We start from the raw sequence: 19,476 nt of genomic DNA, 5'->3' as shown, positions 1-19,476 counted from the left end.
CGAGTGCTCAATGACATAAAACCTCCTTCATTATTGCTAATATCCCATTAAGGGTTTGATTTTTCTCCATTAAAGAAGGAAAGGGTACAGCTTAGATCTGACATCTGCTACATATCTTGATTCAAGGGAGTCCTTGTGCTACATGTAATTGTGCACTTCTGGGCCACTTTGGTAATATTTGTTAAAAGTGCTCATGATGGCACATCTGCAGAATAAACTAACACTTGGTACAAACAGTTCCTGGGAACCACCTATGATGCATCTGATTTTGAGCTAGAATCTTGAACATTATTCATTTTTACAAAGGAGCATCACTAAGGTCACCAAACTCCACCAGGCAACAGAGAAAGTGGCCAGTAGATCAAGGAAAGTGATTTTTCTGCTCCGTTCTGAACTCACAAGACCTATGTCTGGAAAAGTGTCTAATTTTGGGTCCCCGAATACAAGAGAGATATTGACAAACTATAGTTAGTCCAGGCGAGGCCCCCAGTTAAGGGGCTGAACACATAAGAGGAAAGGCTGAGTGACTCTTCACAGAGGTATACAGAGAAAGGACAAGAAGCAACAGACAGAAATCACAGCAAAGGATATTCCTGTTAGATACAAGGTTAAAACCCTTCACTGTGAGAGTGGTTAGGCCCTGGGACAGGTGCGCAGAGAGGCTGTGCATTCTCCATCCTTGGAGATACTCAAAGCTCCATTGCCACAGACCTGAGCAACATGATCTAAGTTGGCTTGTCCATGAGGGGGATGGACCAAAAGACCCGCAGAGGTCCCTTCCAATGTGAATGATTGAATGTTTCTGTGACCTTCCCAAGTGATTCACTTCATTCTCTCTCCACAACAAAGAAGAAAACAATTGTAGTCTAGCAGGCTCTAAGAAGAAAAAATAGACTGCAGTCTCAATTAAGAGACTGTGTGTAATGTAACACAATAGTTAAATTCTTAATCTCTTCCATAATTTATTTATCCCTTACATTGAACCACATACAGAAGATTATTAAAATAAATACACTGGGAACATATATTTGTATATCTTGACTGGAAAAATACTGTTGTATTTCTTGGAAGAATAAGATTTAAGCCCATAATGTCACATTCCTGAATGGGAGCTCTAGACATTGTGAGGAAAGAATTCAAGATTCAAAGAAAGGGGAGAACAACAAAAAAGTTCCCAAGCCTGTTGGTTAGGACATTTACCTGGAGAAGGACACGTCCAGGTTCCACTGCCTCCTCCAGGGCACAATGGTTTATTTGACTGAATGACTGATATATATGAAGTATTAAAACATAATTTCATGACCACATCCCTGTACCCCCAAGTGGCATGTGATGAATCCTCCATGAAACAGGAGAAAACCAAATCTGTCTCTGTCATGTTCCCGTGCTGTTTTCACTTTGTCCCTACAGAATGGAGAGTTCTTGTTGACTAATCATTTCTATTCCCAGCACAGTGTTGATATCAGTAAGGACACTGTAGGCAGTGGAGCGATCAGTAAGGTCACATTATCTTAGTTCTTTCGCCATAAGAAGAGCCGCAAAATATACTTTTGTAAATGTACCAATAGATGCTTCATAACTAAGATCTTCGTGCGGCAAAAACCTACACTGGCTCCAAAAGAAGTTCTAAGTGTGCAAGAGTTTTCTATGAAAATAGTATTTCCTAGATTTTTCTGACAGAGTGAAAAAAATATCCCAAAACAAAACCTCAGGAATAAAAAGGCAAAAATTAAATAAATGAAGATGAATGTTTACATCCTTACTACAAAAGTCTTCACATTTATAACTTTTCAACATTTTATAACAAAATCAAGACTCATTTCTACATTAATGTACTAAAACATCTGTTCTCCATGACTGCGTTTACACTAAACTACCAAAATTAAAATATATAAAAAAGCCCTGTTCTAAATCTTCTCTGAAAGTATGCAACAACTGAAGTAAATAACTTCAATTTTCATTTAGCATTAGCCATTAACATATGCCCCAGCCTTCTGCTCGGGTCAACGCTGTACATGATTGCATAATTATCCATTAATCAGTACTGTAACTAATCACTGTACCTTGTAAATTCTAGATATTTAAAGCCAACTTTATTTCATTACGCTAATCTCTAAATCAGAATGAGCAGCTGTCTCTTACTTGAACGTAAGGTATGCATCTATTTTAGAACTGCAGAAGTCAGTAGTACACGCTTTATTGAACAACTGTAGGCTTAATTGCTTGATTTGCTTTTTACCAACAGCAGGCTAAAGGAGCAACTGCATTTTTGTACCCTCCATTTGCTTTAGAAATGAGGTCAACGCTGATAAAAAGGAAACTTATTAAAAATTCAGCCATGTAACGTAAAAGAATGTGAGAAATGAGTACTGAAAATGTTACCCTTGTGAAGAATTACTACTGCAGGTCATATTAGACAGACATTTTTATGGCGATGTTTGAAATTTTTTAGCTTGTCCGATATTCAACACATGTCTAATAAATATATTTCATAGCATCCTCCCACTGGAACTATGAACAGCATCAGAGATCCAATAAAGCAAGAGGAAAATGTTAAAACCAGAACAAGGAATGATCTCTTTATCACACATGTTCATACACATACTCATACGTTGGTTTGTGTCCAGCATGAAGCCTCCTATGCCACGGAGACCTTGCAGCAGCTCCAGCTAGAGCACAGGGAGTTACAGCACCACCGTCGCTAATGGAGGTGGTCTTTCATAACAAGGACATTGTATGCCACCTGTAGTTTGATGTGAACATCCCCTCCTCCCTGTTAAAACACAATTGGACCACCTAAGTAGGAGAAAGGTGGTGTGGGCACTGTCTGCATATAGACTTAATGTCATCTCCTAGAGAAGCTGCAAAGAGTGACTTCATTGTGGGTACCAAATTAAGAGAGACAGGTCTCTGCCGCGTCCTAGTAACTGGATTTGAGCTAACATTCTACCAGTGATTCACCTTGCCCAGCTAAGGACATAAGAAAGCAAGGTCCTTAAATGTGAAGCCTTTACCCAGGCCTATTTTGTTTGCTAGAATTTTATCTGCTCTAGATCAAATGTACTCATGAACTCATCAAATGTACCCATTTCCTGAGACCTCATCTCAGGATTGATCCGATTTATCCCAATTTGAGATAAAGTGCCCTTAGAGATGCTTATTTGTCTCACTGATACTCTGTGGTAATGAGAGCACTTTCAAAAATCTTACTGTAGGGCAGGCACAATAAACACACAGAAGAGTAAATCCATGGGAATGGTAAGAAGCCTTACACAGATGTGGGAAGGATGAACTACTAAGCCCCTTCATACTCTCCTTATGAATTGATTTTTGTTACATATTCTTACCAGAAAGAGCAGTCAGGCTTCAACATTACAAAACCTTTTTTCCTGGCTTGTAATGTGATGTTCCTTGTTACGAGTAGAAGAAAGAGTAAAGTCAATTCCAATTTTCATCTCATTTTCTTTACTCGGTCAATAAATAAAGTCGTAACTGATATTAACTCTTGAACTTATGGTACTTTATTACGAAAACAAGAAATCCTTTATGTATTGAGAGTACTGAAGGCTTTGACTAGTTATTTGAATCAATAACTACCAGAGGTGGCAGAAGACTGAAGTGCCTTGCTGTGTTTAAACTTAGGTTTTAGTTGGAGTAAGTCTTAAGGGCTGAGCAATAAAGTCCTGTTAGACAGCAAGAGAACATGGTGAGTGCTGAAGCTCTGCAGTGTAATCTACTGTATCTGAAATGATCTCCAAGACACTGTGCCTCACTGATGGGAATTTATTTTTACAGTGACACAGAAGGGCACAGGCATGTCACGTATTCTCAAAGTGGGTGTTGCTCTCTCAGCAGAGGGTCGCATGACCAGTGCAACACTTCACAGAAATAAGGAGCATGTGGGCAGATTTGTAAGTTCAGATGCACAACCTATTTACAGGAAAGCAAGTTCATGTGCTTAAACAATACACAAACAAGAAAAATCCTTACTGTTTCACAGACGTGAAGCCTTTGATATTTTTTCAACCTGGTCAAGCTATGTAAAATTCGTTTTCTTAGTCAATGCTATTCAATACTAAGAGTTTGTAATACATGATAAATTTATACAGCATTTCCAGGAAACACAGACACACAAGGGAGAGATATGCGAAACACTGTCTGATTTTCTCAAATAAGAATGTGGAGGAATAACAAAGGAACAAAGAAAAGTACACAGGATACACACATTTATCAAAAGCACTTGCGAGTACTCTTCACACTTTTTCAAAAATATTTTACATATGATTTGTGTGTGTTATGGATGTCTTGCAACTGTTGAAATTTCCCTTGATTTCAAGTTACCTTTTAGCTTTTTCTTTCTAAGTTTGCATTCTGGGTAAGGCAAACACTACCAACGCTGCATAAGTGAAGCTAGTGTCCCTGGAAGAGATGGTTCTAACAGCACCGAGCCATCTCCCACAGATGCTACGCACAGCTTTATTAGGCTACTTAGGTTACAGATATACAACATAATACTGAGCTAGATCTTTAAGAACATCCTATATAATAGAAACAATACAGGAAAGTGAGTATGAAGAAGCAGGCTCTGTTCACCCAGTAAGGATACCACGCTCGTCTGACTGTGGCTGTGAATTCCTAAACTAGCCCACCAAGATCTTCATAGCTCTGCACTATAAAATGCATAATTTCAAATACATAACTTTACTTTAGTCCCACTTATATTAAATGAGGGAAAATACATTGGTGAGATGTTCAGGAACTTAGAAATCTAGCATGAAAAACAAAAGAAAAACATCCATATTAACATCTGTGTTTGCAGAACACACAGAATGGAGCAGGCGAATGACTGTGAACTGTGTTATAGTGATAATGATAAAAAATGAGGAGCTGGCATGACCCAGCAGCGGTGCCCTGGGAACACAACTGTGTAGCAAAATGCTGTTCTGTAGTGGACGTGCACAAGGGGGCAGAGCTGGGCAGGCAAAGGGAGTCCCTGATGGCTCCAGGGAACATTCTTTTTGCAGCTTCAGCCACTGCAATGCTATTTTTTTTTAAAGAGACTTGGGCTAATAACCAGTTGTTCTATTCTTAGTTACCTAAATTTACGAATTAGGATACACGGCTTGTATACATTTGAATAAAGCCCACGTACTCTTGCTAGAATGACTGGGGCATGAAGAAATGAACAACAGTATCTTGTTTTAAATTCTTTAAAGCAGGACACGTAGATGGATACAGGAATGTTCCACCGTCAGTAATGGGAGAGCTCACTTAATTTTTATTTCAAAATTTACCAAAAGTTTGTTATCATATAGTTGGTTTTGGTACTAACAGATCCCTACCAGACTGTCGTAACATTTTCAGGCCTTCTCCTTCCACAGACAACTATTCCAGTCTGCAAAGAGGTTTATTTAACAAACAAACTAGACAGGTTTCCTAACTAAACAACAACAAAGAAGTGTGCTTACTTTGGCTGGTTTGCATGATGAAGTTTTCTGAAAGACGTGAGGTTAAAATGTCAATATTCAAACAAGGTGGATATAGAAATCTTGTCTTTACACAAGTACAGAATAAAATACAAAATTTTTTTTCACCTGAATGTAGATCTGTACCTGGTTGACTAGCCAGGCCAGGGAGCGAGTCCTGTAACTGGTAGGTTGATGATGATGATGAAGTGCCATCAGCCGTGTTGTTTGAGGTCATATATGCACCATATGTTGATGCTGAGTAATACTGTGCATATTGATTTTGGCCAAAAGCTGTGTATGACGGATAATCCTAAAACGGCAAATGCAGCAAAGTACTTAATTAAGTAGCGTAACAAGTGATTTTTCCATTAAGTATTTCTAAGTGTGTAATCATATGACTTTTGCAAGAGTTTTGAGGCTGTAGTTTAGATTTTTTTTAACTTAAGGATATCTAACATTTTTTAAATTTAAGGATGTTCACTGAAATAGTAAGTAAAGTAGTATTTAAGTGCCAAAAGATGCAACTAGGCTTCCATTAGGATTTTGATCACTTGACATAGAAAACAGCATTGAAACACAGAGAGTCTAATTCAACATAACAGATCTAAATTAAAATAGCATGCTATCATTGGAGTTATATAAATCCTTTTGTAACTGACAAACAAAAACGTTAATATTCATACCTGTTGTGAACTACTGAAGTTTGTAGAATTTGAAACAGAATTGTTTGCATAAATAGTGGATGATGGTGTAAAACTAGAACCTAAAATTTAAAAAAAAATCAATTAACTGAGAGAACTTGCTTGTGAATGAAAATGAAGTTCTAAATACAATACTCCATGTTAAGCTATAGATGAATCAGAAGAAAAACAACTTTTATTTTCTCTTTAAACAATACAACATTGTAATGAAACATTAAAAGAAATGAAATGCTACTTCCACACATACAGGCATACATTCCTCTTCACACCATGCAAGGAAGATATTAGGATTACACCGATCAAGAAAGCACCTCTCCTCAAATATTGTTTTTGTCTTTTGCCTTCATATTTAAGTTCTAACATTTTACCAAATGTTCACACATGGAACAAAAAACTTTTCAAAGAATTTTTTAATGATCCGGGTGTTTTTAATCAATCTGTAATTAGGAACATCCTCGTTTTCACCATAAGACAATTCATATTGTGATCTGTAATATTTAAAATATTAAGCATTGCATAAGCTTTAAACTTACCCAAATAAAACAGGTTATCAATGACTAAAGGGTAATACATAAATTAATAATTGAATAATAAATGAAAGAATAAATATTAATTAAGGAGAAATCCTAACAAATTATGTTAATCCAAAGAGAAACAAGTATCAAATGATGTCATACTAAGAAACATGAAACAAGGAAAAGTAACCAGTGTACGCTAATAAATACAACAGATGCTTCTAGTCCTGCCATGTGATTTCACCCATTGAAAAAAGAAGGTGCAAATAGGGACTGCATTGCACCTAGGTCTAAATTAACAGATGAACAAAATGAATATATAGATGTATATCAGTACTGGAAAAAAAATACTTAGCTTTAAATTTTAGAGGTAAAAGTAGCTGCCAATGACAGGCATACTTGCCAGAGTTCACAAAAATGAATGGAAAATATGTCATAAATACGAGGGAAGAGGAGGCCATCAGCAGCAGAGGGATGGGATGAGCCCTGAGGGAGGTGGTTACTCACCTGGCATCTGGTAAGAGTAGGGTGTTTGGCCTGGCTGTGGGGTGGAAAACCCTGGGCTGTAACTGAGGCACCCGCTCTGCAGTGGTGACTGGGTCTGCGAGAGCCCACTTTCCGTCTTGATGCCTGGCAACATTACACCCAAATCTGTATAAGAAATTAATTTTCAACTGATTCTTCAAAATATTTTCTTACAGTTGGGAAAAACACATTAAAAAATTAAAAAAACATTCATGTCAGTATTGCTCTTACTTCTACGTAAGTAAAGTAATAAGAGGTGAAATACCGTAAGTGGGTAAGCTGTAGGGCTGTCCTGTCTGTGAGTAGGCTGTATAGACTGCTGGTTGCTGCATTCCTGAATACTGGGTTTGTCCGGCATAGGCAGACATTGTTTGAGCTGCTGGTGTAGAAAGAATGTGTGGATAGGGCCTAAATATCAGGAAAAATAGCATTACTGTGGCAACAAATACTTTGCATGTTGATTCAAGCAATAAAGTAAAGAAAAAGGTTTAAAGATGTCCAAAGGCAGTTCATTATTCTGCCAACTGTTCCTCTTCTGGGATTTATTCCATCCCCCACTGAAATAAGCTGAAAACCACTCCGGCTCACATTCCCCAGGTCAGGATGAATATTTTCTACTGTCCCATCACTACAATTCTGAACCTACTGTATCCAGATCTAGGTGGATTGTGCCACTGCTATATGGCTTTATTATGGCGTTGACCCCTTTGAGCCACGATCGGCCTGCTTAAGTCAGAAGAACCCTCATGCTTTTTTAATTCAGTAGAGGGAAACTTGGATTAGAAGAATAAAGGAAATACAGAGGTGAACATCAAAGCTACTACATTATGTCCTCTGTGTATGGTTCTGCTTCAACAGACGTCTAGCCTCTGGCTTCAACAGGAATGGATTGTGCCCATTGAGAGCAGCATGAAAAATGTTGATGGCAATACTTTGGAAACCAGACAGGCTTTAAACATTACGAAAATATGGGCTAGGAAAATAGAATGGAAATAAAAATGGTCTTTTATTTATAAATACTGGGGTTTTATAGACAGATTGAATAAAATCGAGTTTAAAATTTTTGCCTTCCAGAGCTGCAAAAACATACAGAGAAACATTTGTCTTGGATTGTTTTGGAAGTCAAATAAGACTTTATGGACCAAGAGTTGAATAAACACACTCTGCAGAATTATGCTTACTGAAACCTGACCATTAAAAGCCACGACTAAATTTCAGATTCTATTTTCTTATTTTTTTTTCTTTCTAATTAGTTCAGTACAGTTGGCAGCAGTTACTATCAGAATAAGATTACTCATTAATTTAGATGCCAATGAATTATAACAGTAGATTAAAAATTCTATTAAACCTTGTAATCTATTTGGCCAAAAGTATTTGCTATAGTTTGCCAAAACCTGTTTTAAGTGGAATGAAGGCTGTTCTTAGTTCAGGCACCTACTTTCTGTATCAAAAAATATTGGCTACCATGATATGAAAGCAAAGCCTAAATAGTTACAGTTTCAACATTTTCTCTTTATCGAAGTCACATAGGTAGCTGTATCAAAGACATGGAAACAAATAGATGGCATACTGGAATTAAACACCCTTATGCACAACATGGACCATAGGACAAGCAAACCAATAGCCTGCCAATTGCAGCAGTTTCGTATAATATCTTCAGTGCTTTTTCCTAAAGTTTCTGCTCCTGGATTCATGTGATTGTCCAAGAGTCTGCTTTTCTCAAAAAAAAGTGAAATAAATTTCCTATTCCTAACAATGTTCACTGGCTTAAAAAAAATTAAAAATGAGATTAAAAGCTAATCCAATTTATTTGATTTTAAAATCTTATGATATTGGAGAAGGAGGAAGAAAGGGTGGTTCATGACTGTGGAATGCTTGGAAGCGTTTGGCAATGCTGGTGCTGGGAGGGTCTGTTACCCCTCAGTATGCATCTTGCACATGCAATTGTGATTGCTAAATATAAACTATCTTCTTCAGAATGTCTGTATACATTGCCAGCACTGTTACGATGCTGATGTCTGAGAACTTAATAGTCTGATTTTTTTCCTTCTGACGTGTGCAGATATTCAAGGGTACTCCTTGTGCAGCAATGCCGTACTGCACAGATCACGATCTTACTCTGCAGTCATGTGAGGAAAAAAAGTTGGAGAGAGCGCTATATAACTGAGTCAGTACTGAGGCTTAAGTATTTTCCTTTCTCTCTGTTTCTTCTTCTGCTGAACACTTGTTTGCAACAAACAACAGAATTGCCTACATCCAAGGCCAATTCCCTATAAAAGACCAGAAGAGGTGCAGACACTAACTTGGAGGGATATATCTGCGGAGAGTACTGGTGCGCTGATCTTGGGCTGTAGCCACTACTTGTTATCACTGCAAAAGAGAAAATAAGAGTACAGTTAGAAACATCGTGAGACCAATACAGCCAGTCTGAATGCTAATGCAGAAACGTTAGCAGAGAAGCTTATTGAAATGGACAGCTTTTCAACAAAGTAGATGTCACTTGAACTGTAACATCTTAATACAAAAATTAACTCACAAACCATTCACAGTTGGACAGAACTCTTTAGTTGGCATGGGTGTGTCATGCTTTTTCAGCTTGACTGACATGTTTCCCATTATATTGCAGACGCATATATTTCATACGTTATCTGTGATGCACACACCATAGATCTTTCAAATTTGCAAGTTGTCTTAAAACTTGTAGTTAAAAAGAATCTTGTGATGTAACATATGGTATTGCATGGGATTGAAATGAAATACACATACTTCTAAGTCTCACATTAACAAGTTTATTATTACCACTGGGTAGGAAAAATATGTTGTATATGGGTGTGGTTAATTTTAGTCTGTTTAGGTGATGGAAGATACTGGATTGACTACTAGAAAATGAATACCATTCCTTTATCAACAGGCCAACTAGAACATAGCCACTAAAACCACTATTTTGATTTCAAAAGTAGACATAAACAGTCTTGTCCAGTAGCCATCAAAATTGTGTATGTCTATACTATTCTCAGCTGCATTCTTCCAAGAAAGCTAACAGAACAATAGCCATATCCCATTAAAATTTCATTCAGAAGCAGTGCTCCCACTGGATTAATTCCAAGTGTTGGGAAGTTTCTCTTTCCTTTAGCCATCTGTCTTGACTAAGACAGATGTATTCCAAATATATGTACTCTGAAGTGTTGAACCAATCCCTTCAGAGCAAATCCATACTGGGCAAATATACAGAGTGTCTTTATTAGGCCATCTGCTGTTCATTCACTTTTCAAAAGATTAAAGTAGTACACAACGAAGCACTGGAATTTCTTTAGTCTAATCAATCATAGTTATACTTCAAAGTGTACCCTCTTCCTGAGTTGTTCATAATGGTAGCAGAAATGAACTTTCAGAATTATATAAGTGACAAATAGGTTTAGGTTCCCAACTATTTTATGAAACATGATGCATTTCTACATCCAGGCCTAATTAACGTCTTTGAGATCTATTGCTTTGAACATATGCTGAACTCCATATTTTTAAAGCTACTTTAAATGCATTTAGAACATGTAAAACTTAAAAGGAAAATACAGGAGAAGAAAACCAATCAGCTTCTTTTCAAAATGTGCAATTGAGTTTGGCTTGAAAATAAAGAAGAATTGGATGATAATTTTTGGATCATATGCCACCAGATTTCATAAAAGAGTTGCTGATTGAAAAGATACTCAGAATTTGCCTGTGATGGAAGTCTGCTGAATTTAATTTTATGTGGATATTATTTTTCCTTTTTTTTTTTTTTTTTTTTTTTTTTTTTGAGAATGCCTTTCCATAGTTTAAGCTCAATCCGTAGAGTGAGAGACTAGGTATACATGCAGCTATTCCCAGAGTTAGACGAACCTACAGCTGTATATATCAACATAATCAGTCCACAGAACTCTAAAGGATGCTCTCAGTTATTTAAGGCTTGAAGTGTAATTAGTCTTCCCTGTAGTATCCCTATGACCTTTCTAAAGACAAGCAATAGCTAAGAGTGACCTTGGTGATCCTCAAGGATTTTTTGTGATCCGTTATCGGCTTATCGGATCTTTTTTGCCCATACTGCTCCGCTTTTTGTCTGATCCTTTGCTGGATGACAGCTCAATTGATTAATCAGTTTAGTTAAAGCACATTTGCAATTCCAATACATCTGATGTAAACTACAAAAAATGACTGATTTCATTTAAATTGTTTGAGCTATCTAAACCTAATATTTTTCAGCAAAAACTGTCCTGCCTGCTTTTTTTATTCTTTCTCATGTACCTTATTTTATAAATTCAGACAAGAAAATAAAATATTTTTGGAATGTGTCTTGTTTAAAATTTCCTTTTTTTTTTTTTCTTCCCAGTTTCCCTGATGATACTACTGGTTGCAGGGAAGAGAGAAAAAAAGAGGCAAGGGCCCCCAGAGTAAATTGTGTACCTTTCCAACTAAAAAGTCTGTTCCTTTCACTCTTTCTCTGATAGCTAGTCCCACTGATTTGTGCACTATATTTTAGACTGTGAGATATTTGAGAAACACAGAGTGTAAGACCTACTAGGAGAGAGCATTATGACTGAGACTGTGGACTATACCTGTATGCCATAGATCAGATTCTAAGGGTTATCAAATTTAAACAACTTTCACTGCTGGGTAGCCTCCTAACCCTACTTCTGAGGACTGTTGGCAATGGAGGAGATGGTGGAGCCAGGTTGTCATGGTGTTTATATACTAACTGTGCAATTTTATATGTGGGGCTAAAAACTGGTTTATGTTGCTTATATTAAAACCAAACCCAAACTGTTTCTTCTCTGAAAAACTCAAATATTTCTAAGACTTCACTACTTGAATTTACCAGAGGAATGCTCTTCAGGGCAGGTATAAGACCCTTGATTTCTCAGGTCTCACCACTGCACTGAGGGCATATTCCAGTCCCCACTAATGCTGATTCACAGAGGGGACAAGAAGCTGACAGCCAGCTCTTACCAGTTATCCTATTAGCTCAACTGGCCAAGGTGGCTGTGGAGAATCTGAATGACCATAAACTGTTCTGATAGTATGTGTTGTGTTCACTAGATTAACACAGGCTGGGATTTTTTATTTTTTCATTACGCATCTGGAAAATACTATGCAAAGAGGTTAGGTTAAAAGGGTCTCATTTAAATGACAAATCACAATGTCTGCACACAAGGGGACCAAATGTAGGTTATATAGCAGTGGCATTTCCTAACTTTGCCTTTATAGCCTTCAGAAGTTGTTTTCTATATCCTTTCTGTGTGCAATAAATACCAACTAAAAAGGATGATGAGAACTTCAAATGCCTCTCTCTCCGCTCCATTAAAATGATAAACGGTTCTCAAATTAATCCAGTATCGTAAGCAATATAAACATACGAACGCATGCACCCACAGCACAGCAGCTGCAGCAAATTCACAGAGTGTGAAAATGCTCAGTTCAAGGCTGCTCAACTCTCCACATCCTGGGAATATCCACCCCAACAGGAGTCTGCTGCAGGACCACAAGGCTTCAAGTTGAGTATACTGATACTAGTAACTAACTGTCATTCTTTGGGGAAAAAGGGGGAGGGAGGGGGGTGCATAACATGACTCCCCACCTGGCCAACCCTTGCTAAGAGGCACAGTTGCTCCCAGGGGCAGCTCTGCAGGACAGAGGAACAGGAGCCCTGAGCATGAGCTGCACCACATGAGCTGCAGCCCTGAGCAGGACCTGGCCCAATGGCCTGGGTAAGGCCGCTGTGGTGACTGTCACTCTCAATTCAAGAGGTCTATGTGATTTATTTTTCAACTTTTCAATCCAAAACAGGGGTTAATCATAGTTACCTGGGAAGCCTAATCTGCCTCTCCTGCCCTGTACCTCACACAGTCTGTTTGACCATCATTTTTTGTGTTACAGCTGGTCATCAGGGACAGAGCTGGCTACTTTACACCCCACAGGGCTCATTCAGCCTTCTGCTCAGCTCCAGGACATGTCACGGGTTTTCATTGCCCTTGGAGCACGGAAATCAATTTTAATGGGTAGAATATTTGAAGGAGAGAATTTCTGCGTGGCAGACTCTCAAATGGGTCTCAGCACAAGGATTTCTCTTTTCACTCACATCTCATTTCATAAAATATTTAATGTCTAGGTATCCTCACGAAATGAGCTCGCAGGTGCTCTGAAAACTGCAGGAAAGTACTAGCATTATCGCCTTATCACCATTGGGAATAACATACATATGTAACTGGTCATCAGGAAAAAACAAACTGTTCACTGTTGGGCTTCGTTAGGCATTATTTTCAATTGCAGCTGGTTGTCTGAAATGACATCTTTCTACTAGTCAGTAGTTATTGCCTTTAGCAACCCATTAAACTTCCCAAATAACCAGTTAGATTAAAAAGTCAGAGAAATATGTTTTTGTGAGATTTTATTGTTCTTCAGCACTTTGTCCACAAAACTGAGCCAACCAAATTGCCCAATTTGCAAGTACCAGTAAAAGGCAAATGTGAAAGCAATGGAATTACTCTTTATGAAAGGCTCAGTGCGATATCAATGCAGCTCTGCGTCTTGCTCTGATGAAGAAGGATACACATCACCCAGACAGGCAGACTATTGATTTCCCCCCATGAATGACCATACTCATTTAATACTTGAGTTTGTGGCCTAAGCTGAGAATCAGACTCATATTTCTTTGGAGTATGCAGGTGGATAACAGACAGAAATTATTGTGAAAGGCTCAAATTCCAATTGTTTCCAAACCTCCAAAGTGTAGAGATCTCAACAGTCCTTTTGGAGTCAGTGGAAGCTAACAGGTGAGTGGCACCTGGGGATATCAAGCTGTTACTTAGCTATCTAAATCTGAACTGGAGGCTGCAATTTTTGGCACCCCTTCAGGAAAATGTTGCCTTAGCCATGTTTTACACATAGAATCCAACTCAGATGTCTTAAATATATGTTGGAACCTGATAAAATTTCACTAACAATGACAAAATCATAGATATGGTTGTATTTTTTATAATCTGTAATCATTACTTATACAATTTTAGGATAGACTGACAACAGGGTGAAAAATAAAAGCTCATTTTTAGTCAAGACTATTAATTTTTTTAATGGAACTTGTTAGACTTTAAGTTAATGGGGTTCCTTTCAGTATAATCATCACAAGGAAAATGGTTTCATTTTTTTTTTCTAATCAGAAATAGTATTGACCTGCTTTACATTTCACAAAAGACCTTTTCTTCAGGCACTAAATTTGTTACAAATACTTTTCTGAATAAGCAGCTTCAGAGTATATCTGCATTTATTGATGCCTAAAAAACAATTCCAGACACATTAAAAAAAAAAAAAATTTCATTACACAGAAACATTGTGATTTCTAATATATTTCAAATAAGGCTTAACTACCTAAAGTCTACCAAATTAACAGTAGTTTTAGTGTGGAGTGGCAATTCCTGGCTTCAGTGACATTTCACTCAGGCCATCAGTAAACTGGTATTTTCAGATGCAAAATTTATTCTTCTCTCTCTCCTTGTTAATATTATTATTAGCAGGATTTGGCTTAGTGATTAGAAGGCAAATTATGTGTACTTTTCCAAAGTTCATCACCTTTTAATAATTTATAGGAATCTACTTTAAAATTGCTGTTTGTTTGATTTTTTTGAGAAGAAGTAACTGAAACTTATGTTTATTTAAAGTAAAATATAGCCTTTATTTTCATGGAAAGAAAGTAGCTTATGGCAATCTGGTCAGTGCTTAAACTAACACACTGCTCATAGAAATAAATGATTAGCACTGAAATATAAATTTTAAGATTTTAAATTTTACAGATTAGAATGGCTGTTACAAATACAATCCAAATTTTTCTTCCTAAGAGCATACAAGACTAACACTGAGAAAAATCTACAGTACAATAATATTATTACTATAAGATTTTTGCATACAGCAATTGTCTTAGGTACCATGAAAGCTTCTTTAAGATCATAGCTCATGAAAATTAGATTTTCGTTTACAAAAATGAAAAAGCTATTAATTATTATTATTAGGTATTAAAATGTTACTTTGTTGTAGTTTTATAAAGATTGCTTCCATGCAGTGAAATGTTCATTAGCGAAGGTTATTAAATGCTCTATAAATGTGCATCTAGCAATACGTGATCTTATTATGGCTTTACCTGACCCAGTAAAAGTGTCAAGCGATCCATCTCCAGTTGTTGTTGCTGTTTCACTGCTGTTCATGGGTTCTGTTTTGACTGCAAGAAGAGACACTACGTAGAAGAATAAGTAGACATGAGATTTTACTTCTAAATTTATACTGGAGTCTTCATGCCAGTCTCATGAGCCGTAGTCCAGCTAGAACAAGCATGCGCTGCAACAGCTTCGACCTTCACTCTACCACAGGACTGAGACAATCTACACTTGCTCAGCATGGAATGGCCATGCATCTACATAGCTTTTTATCTGTGCATTCATCTATCTGCTGGTTTTAGCAACTGGAATATCTTCTGGGGAGATTTCAGCCTAAATCTAATCGATCCTAACAATTCCCTAAGAGTAGCAGAGAGGAAGGAAACATTAGCTGTCAAGGGATGTAGCACATAACAAAAGTAGTTTTACCTGACAAGTGAAACAATAATAATATGGTTTCATGCTCATATAGAAGCAAATTACTTTCACAGTGCCAGCATTTTGCCTTTCCCCCTTTTTACAGAGTCTGGGGGGAGGGGGTTTTGAGCTAGGTCATCAGCAAGCAATTTTCCATAAATGAAGAGAGAAGTTTGGAAGAAAAAAGAAGCAAAAGAACTAGAGTAGGACACAAACGACAGCCACAAAAAGTCAGCTTCTAACTCTGAGTTTACCAAACACTTGGGTCCACTCTGACCTCAAATTATTTCTTACAGATCATCAGGCACTCTTAGCATCCAAGCTATAACTGAAAGCACCACAGAGGCAATCTAGATTTTATAGTTAAATATGTTACCTGAACAGACTATCTGGCATGGACTTTCGTAATGGAGTTTGAGAATCACGCTTCTAATCAATGTGGTAAGAAACCGCGGTACAAAATACACTGCAGCTTTTATTAGATGTTCAACGGGGAAATTGGAAACCATCAACATATTATCACAATTGCTTTGCAAAGGCCAGTTAGGTGTGTGTGTGAGCATCTATCACATATATATCAGCAACTTGCTTACAGATACCACACGACCGGTTGCTGCTCAGGAGTGCAGAGCGAAGTGGCAATGAGGATCCACATGGACCACTACCATGGTCGTACGCCAGATATGGAAATTCCAAGGACACAGTCCAGGATTTGTGGAGAAGCCTTTACTGTGACAGCTGAGCTGGCAAAGCCCCCCAGCAGGTCTAACATACGCCAAGCAAAGGCATTTTCTGCCAGTTAGTTACCTGATGCCTCTGAAGGACACCAGCTAAGCTGACCAAAGCTCTCATCTGTCAACATCACTGCATCCATGTTTGACTTCACTGGCAGTATTAAGAGGAGGGGGAGAGTTTCACATTCTGAGCTGGCAATGTATTTACAAACTATGGCTCAGATTCAAGTCACCTAACTTAGGCATACAAAAGGTGCACACTAACATCCCTTTAGGTTCAATCAAGAAAGAGAAGTACTTCTAGAGAGCAATTCAGTCCAAGTACAGCCTGAGCTGCCCTCAAGTTCACCATCCTTCTTATAGTCTATAGTGGAAAATGTAGTGGATGAGCTAAATAAAGGACTTGGTTTTCTCATGGGAAAAATGTGCAGAACAACACCTTCTGCTGTTCCTCCGTGTGCCTGTGAGCACAACAAGGGCTCACCAGGAATTGCACAGCTACCAATACAGCTGCCTGTGATGAGCCCTGCATGAGTTACCTCTCCTGCAATATCACACCTCATTTCCAGCCACACTGCTTAAGGAATCTTACTTTGACTGATTTGGGATGCTGCAGATGTCTACAATTGCACAAGTGATCTACGCAGTGAACACTTGAGAAATCGGGATGTATTTGTCTCTGTGACAGGTGAGTTCCCTGCGGTGTCACTGATGCCAGAGTGATAATCAAACCAAGCAGCACTTTCTTACACAAGTTACAGCTATGCTGTATCTTTCCATTTACTCTGTGAGACTTAAAAATATTTGGATGTCTGCCTTTTAACTGTAGACTTCTTTTCATTATCATTTATCTTTAATAAAACTACCACACCTATTTATTCTCTCTGCAAGCAGCAGGATATTAATTCAATATTAAATCATCAGGGAAGAATTTTAGGCACGTTTTTTTCAAACTGCTGTGCACTCCTCATCATTTTGCAGACTATTATCTTCTGATTTAAAAAAAAGCTGCGACAAAAATTACACAAAATGAACAAAGTCATTCATAAGAGTAATTGACTGTTCACATTTCTCTATTTAGATGAGAAAGATGTGATTTCATTTGCATCAGATCCATAAGAATATACAACAGTAAAAATCTTCAGGGTCATTTGTCACAAAACAATTGCCTGCATTGAATCTCAGGCTTTTCAGTCATGTGGAACATGTACTGTTGCCTGAAGTTTAGAAGTAACTAAATTAATTTGTTTTCTGATTACTATATACAGATGTCTGCATGTACTTCATAAGGAGAATGAAAAATCATACCAAGTTGGAAAGATTTGTCCTTTGCTCTCTGAAGATCTTTGGTCATATTTTACTTTATGAGATGCATGTTTCTTTCCTCTGCAGAGCTGTATTGGGTTTACGTGGCAAGGTTCTGGTAGTGGGGGGGCTACAGGGGTGGCTCCTGTGAGAAGCTGCCAGAAGCTTCCCCCATGTCCGACAGAGCCAATGCCAGATGGCTCCAAGACAGACCCACCACGGGCCAATGCCAAGCCCGTCAGTGACACTGGTAGCCCCTCTGGGATAACACAGTTAAGAAGGGGAAAAACTGCTGCACAACTGCAGCAAGAAGAGAGGAGAGAAAATACATGAGAGACACAGCACTGCAGACACCAAGGTCAGTGAAGGAGGAGGGCAGGAGGTGCTCCAGGCACGAGAGCAGAGATTCCCCTGCAACCCGTGGTGCAGCCGTGGTGAGGCCGACTGTCCCTTTGCAGCCCATGGAGGTCCATGGTGGAGCAGAGATCCACCTGCAGCCCAGGGAGGACCCCACACTGGAGCAGGGGAAGAGTATGAGGTGTCCTCCTCCCGAGGAGGAAGCAGCAGCAGAGATAACGTGTGATGAATGGACCACAACCCCCATTCCCCATCCCCCTAAGCCACTTGCAGGAAGCAGGTAGAGAATTTGGGAGCGAAGTGGAGCCTGGGAAGAAGGGAAGAAATTTGGGTAAGGTGTTTTAAGATTTGGTTTTATTTCTCGTTACCCTAACTTGATTTACTTGGTAATATATTATTTTCCCAGGTTGAATCTGTTTTGCCTGTGATGGTAACTGCTGAGTGATCTCCCTGTCCTTATCTCAACCTACGAGCCTTTGGTTGTATTTTCTCTCCCCTGTCCAGCTGAGCAGAGGAAGTGATAGAGCGGCTTGATGGGCACCTGATGTCCAGCCAAGGTTAACTCACCACAAGAGTGTGGACATTTACCTACATGAAAAAATTACTTTTAAGTACCTTAAGCTCCTTCTATTCAAGAAGGTTGACCATATCAAGCCACAAACCTATGTTCAATATTGCATCCAGAAAGACACTTCAGTATGTGCCTAACTGCTTTGACAAAAACTTCAGTAATTAATTGAAATGTTTACTTTAAATTTGTGTCTAGTTCTGGTTAATACCAGCTGCAGTGCACTTCCATCAGTGCAGTCGCCATCTTTTTCTCTCCCTGTCAGGCAGAAAAGGACCTAAACCAAAAGAAACTCTCTCATGTACTTAACTTGAGGAAAAACATCATATTGGCACTGTGCTTTGTTGAAAAATACATGTAGAAAGTATTTTTATATGTGCTTGATTTTAAACAGTTTGGCTTTGTTATATTCAGATTTTATCACACTAAGGAATTCATCAAGTCCTTTTCTTAGTGTAGCTCAACATTTGGACTACTACTTTTCTTTATGTTGTGTGTCATTAAACCAAGAGGGGAAAAAGAACTAATCTGACTAAAAAAAAAAGAAAAAAATCTAACATCGGATCAAAACCCCAGGAACATTTAAAGCTGAAATCAAAATAAAAGCTGACACCAAGTAAAAACACAGAATCATCCCTAGGTTTCCTGACACATGCAAGTGTGGTTCTGACACTCCTATGGCAAGCCCTCTAGACATAATGCAAAGACTATG

General features: G+C 38.2%; 1 protein-coding gene across 11 annotated transcripts in view; it reads right to left on the bottom strand.

The window, feature by feature from the left end:
* Positions 1–19,476, bottom strand: part of EYA4 (EYA transcriptional coactivator and phosphatase 4) — a 160,061-nt gene that overhangs the window by 27,575 nt on the left and 113,010 nt on the right. For 8 of the 11 annotated variants that reach the window (XM_065631771.1, XM_065631777.1, XM_065631768.1 and 5 more), the window contains 6 exons: positions 15,371–15,463; positions 9,513–9,579; positions 7,475–7,617; positions 7,192–7,335; positions 6,152–6,231; positions 5,595–5,778 (listed from right to left, as the gene is read on the bottom strand). In XM_065631771.1, the coding sequence (XP_065487843.1) occupies positions 5,595–5,778; positions 6,152–6,231; positions 7,192–7,335; positions 7,475–7,617; positions 9,513–9,579; positions 15,371–15,463 (711 nt within the window). The remainder of the gene's footprint in view (positions 1–5,594; positions 5,779–6,151; positions 6,232–7,191; positions 7,336–7,474; positions 7,618–9,512; positions 9,580–15,370; positions 15,464–19,476) is intronic. The other 3 variants (XM_065631774.1, XM_065631776.1, XM_065631775.1) reach the window with 2 other exon arrangements.

The sequence above is a fragment of the Caloenas nicobarica genome, chromosome 3 (genome assembly GCF_036013445.1).
Source record: "Caloenas nicobarica isolate bCalNic1 chromosome 3, bCalNic1.hap1, whole genome shotgun sequence".
Taxonomy (NCBI): domain Eukaryota; kingdom Metazoa; phylum Chordata; class Aves; order Columbiformes; family Columbidae; genus Caloenas; species Caloenas nicobarica.
Note: the sequence above shows the minus strand (reverse complement) of the source record. Positions and strands in the feature narration are given on the sequence as shown.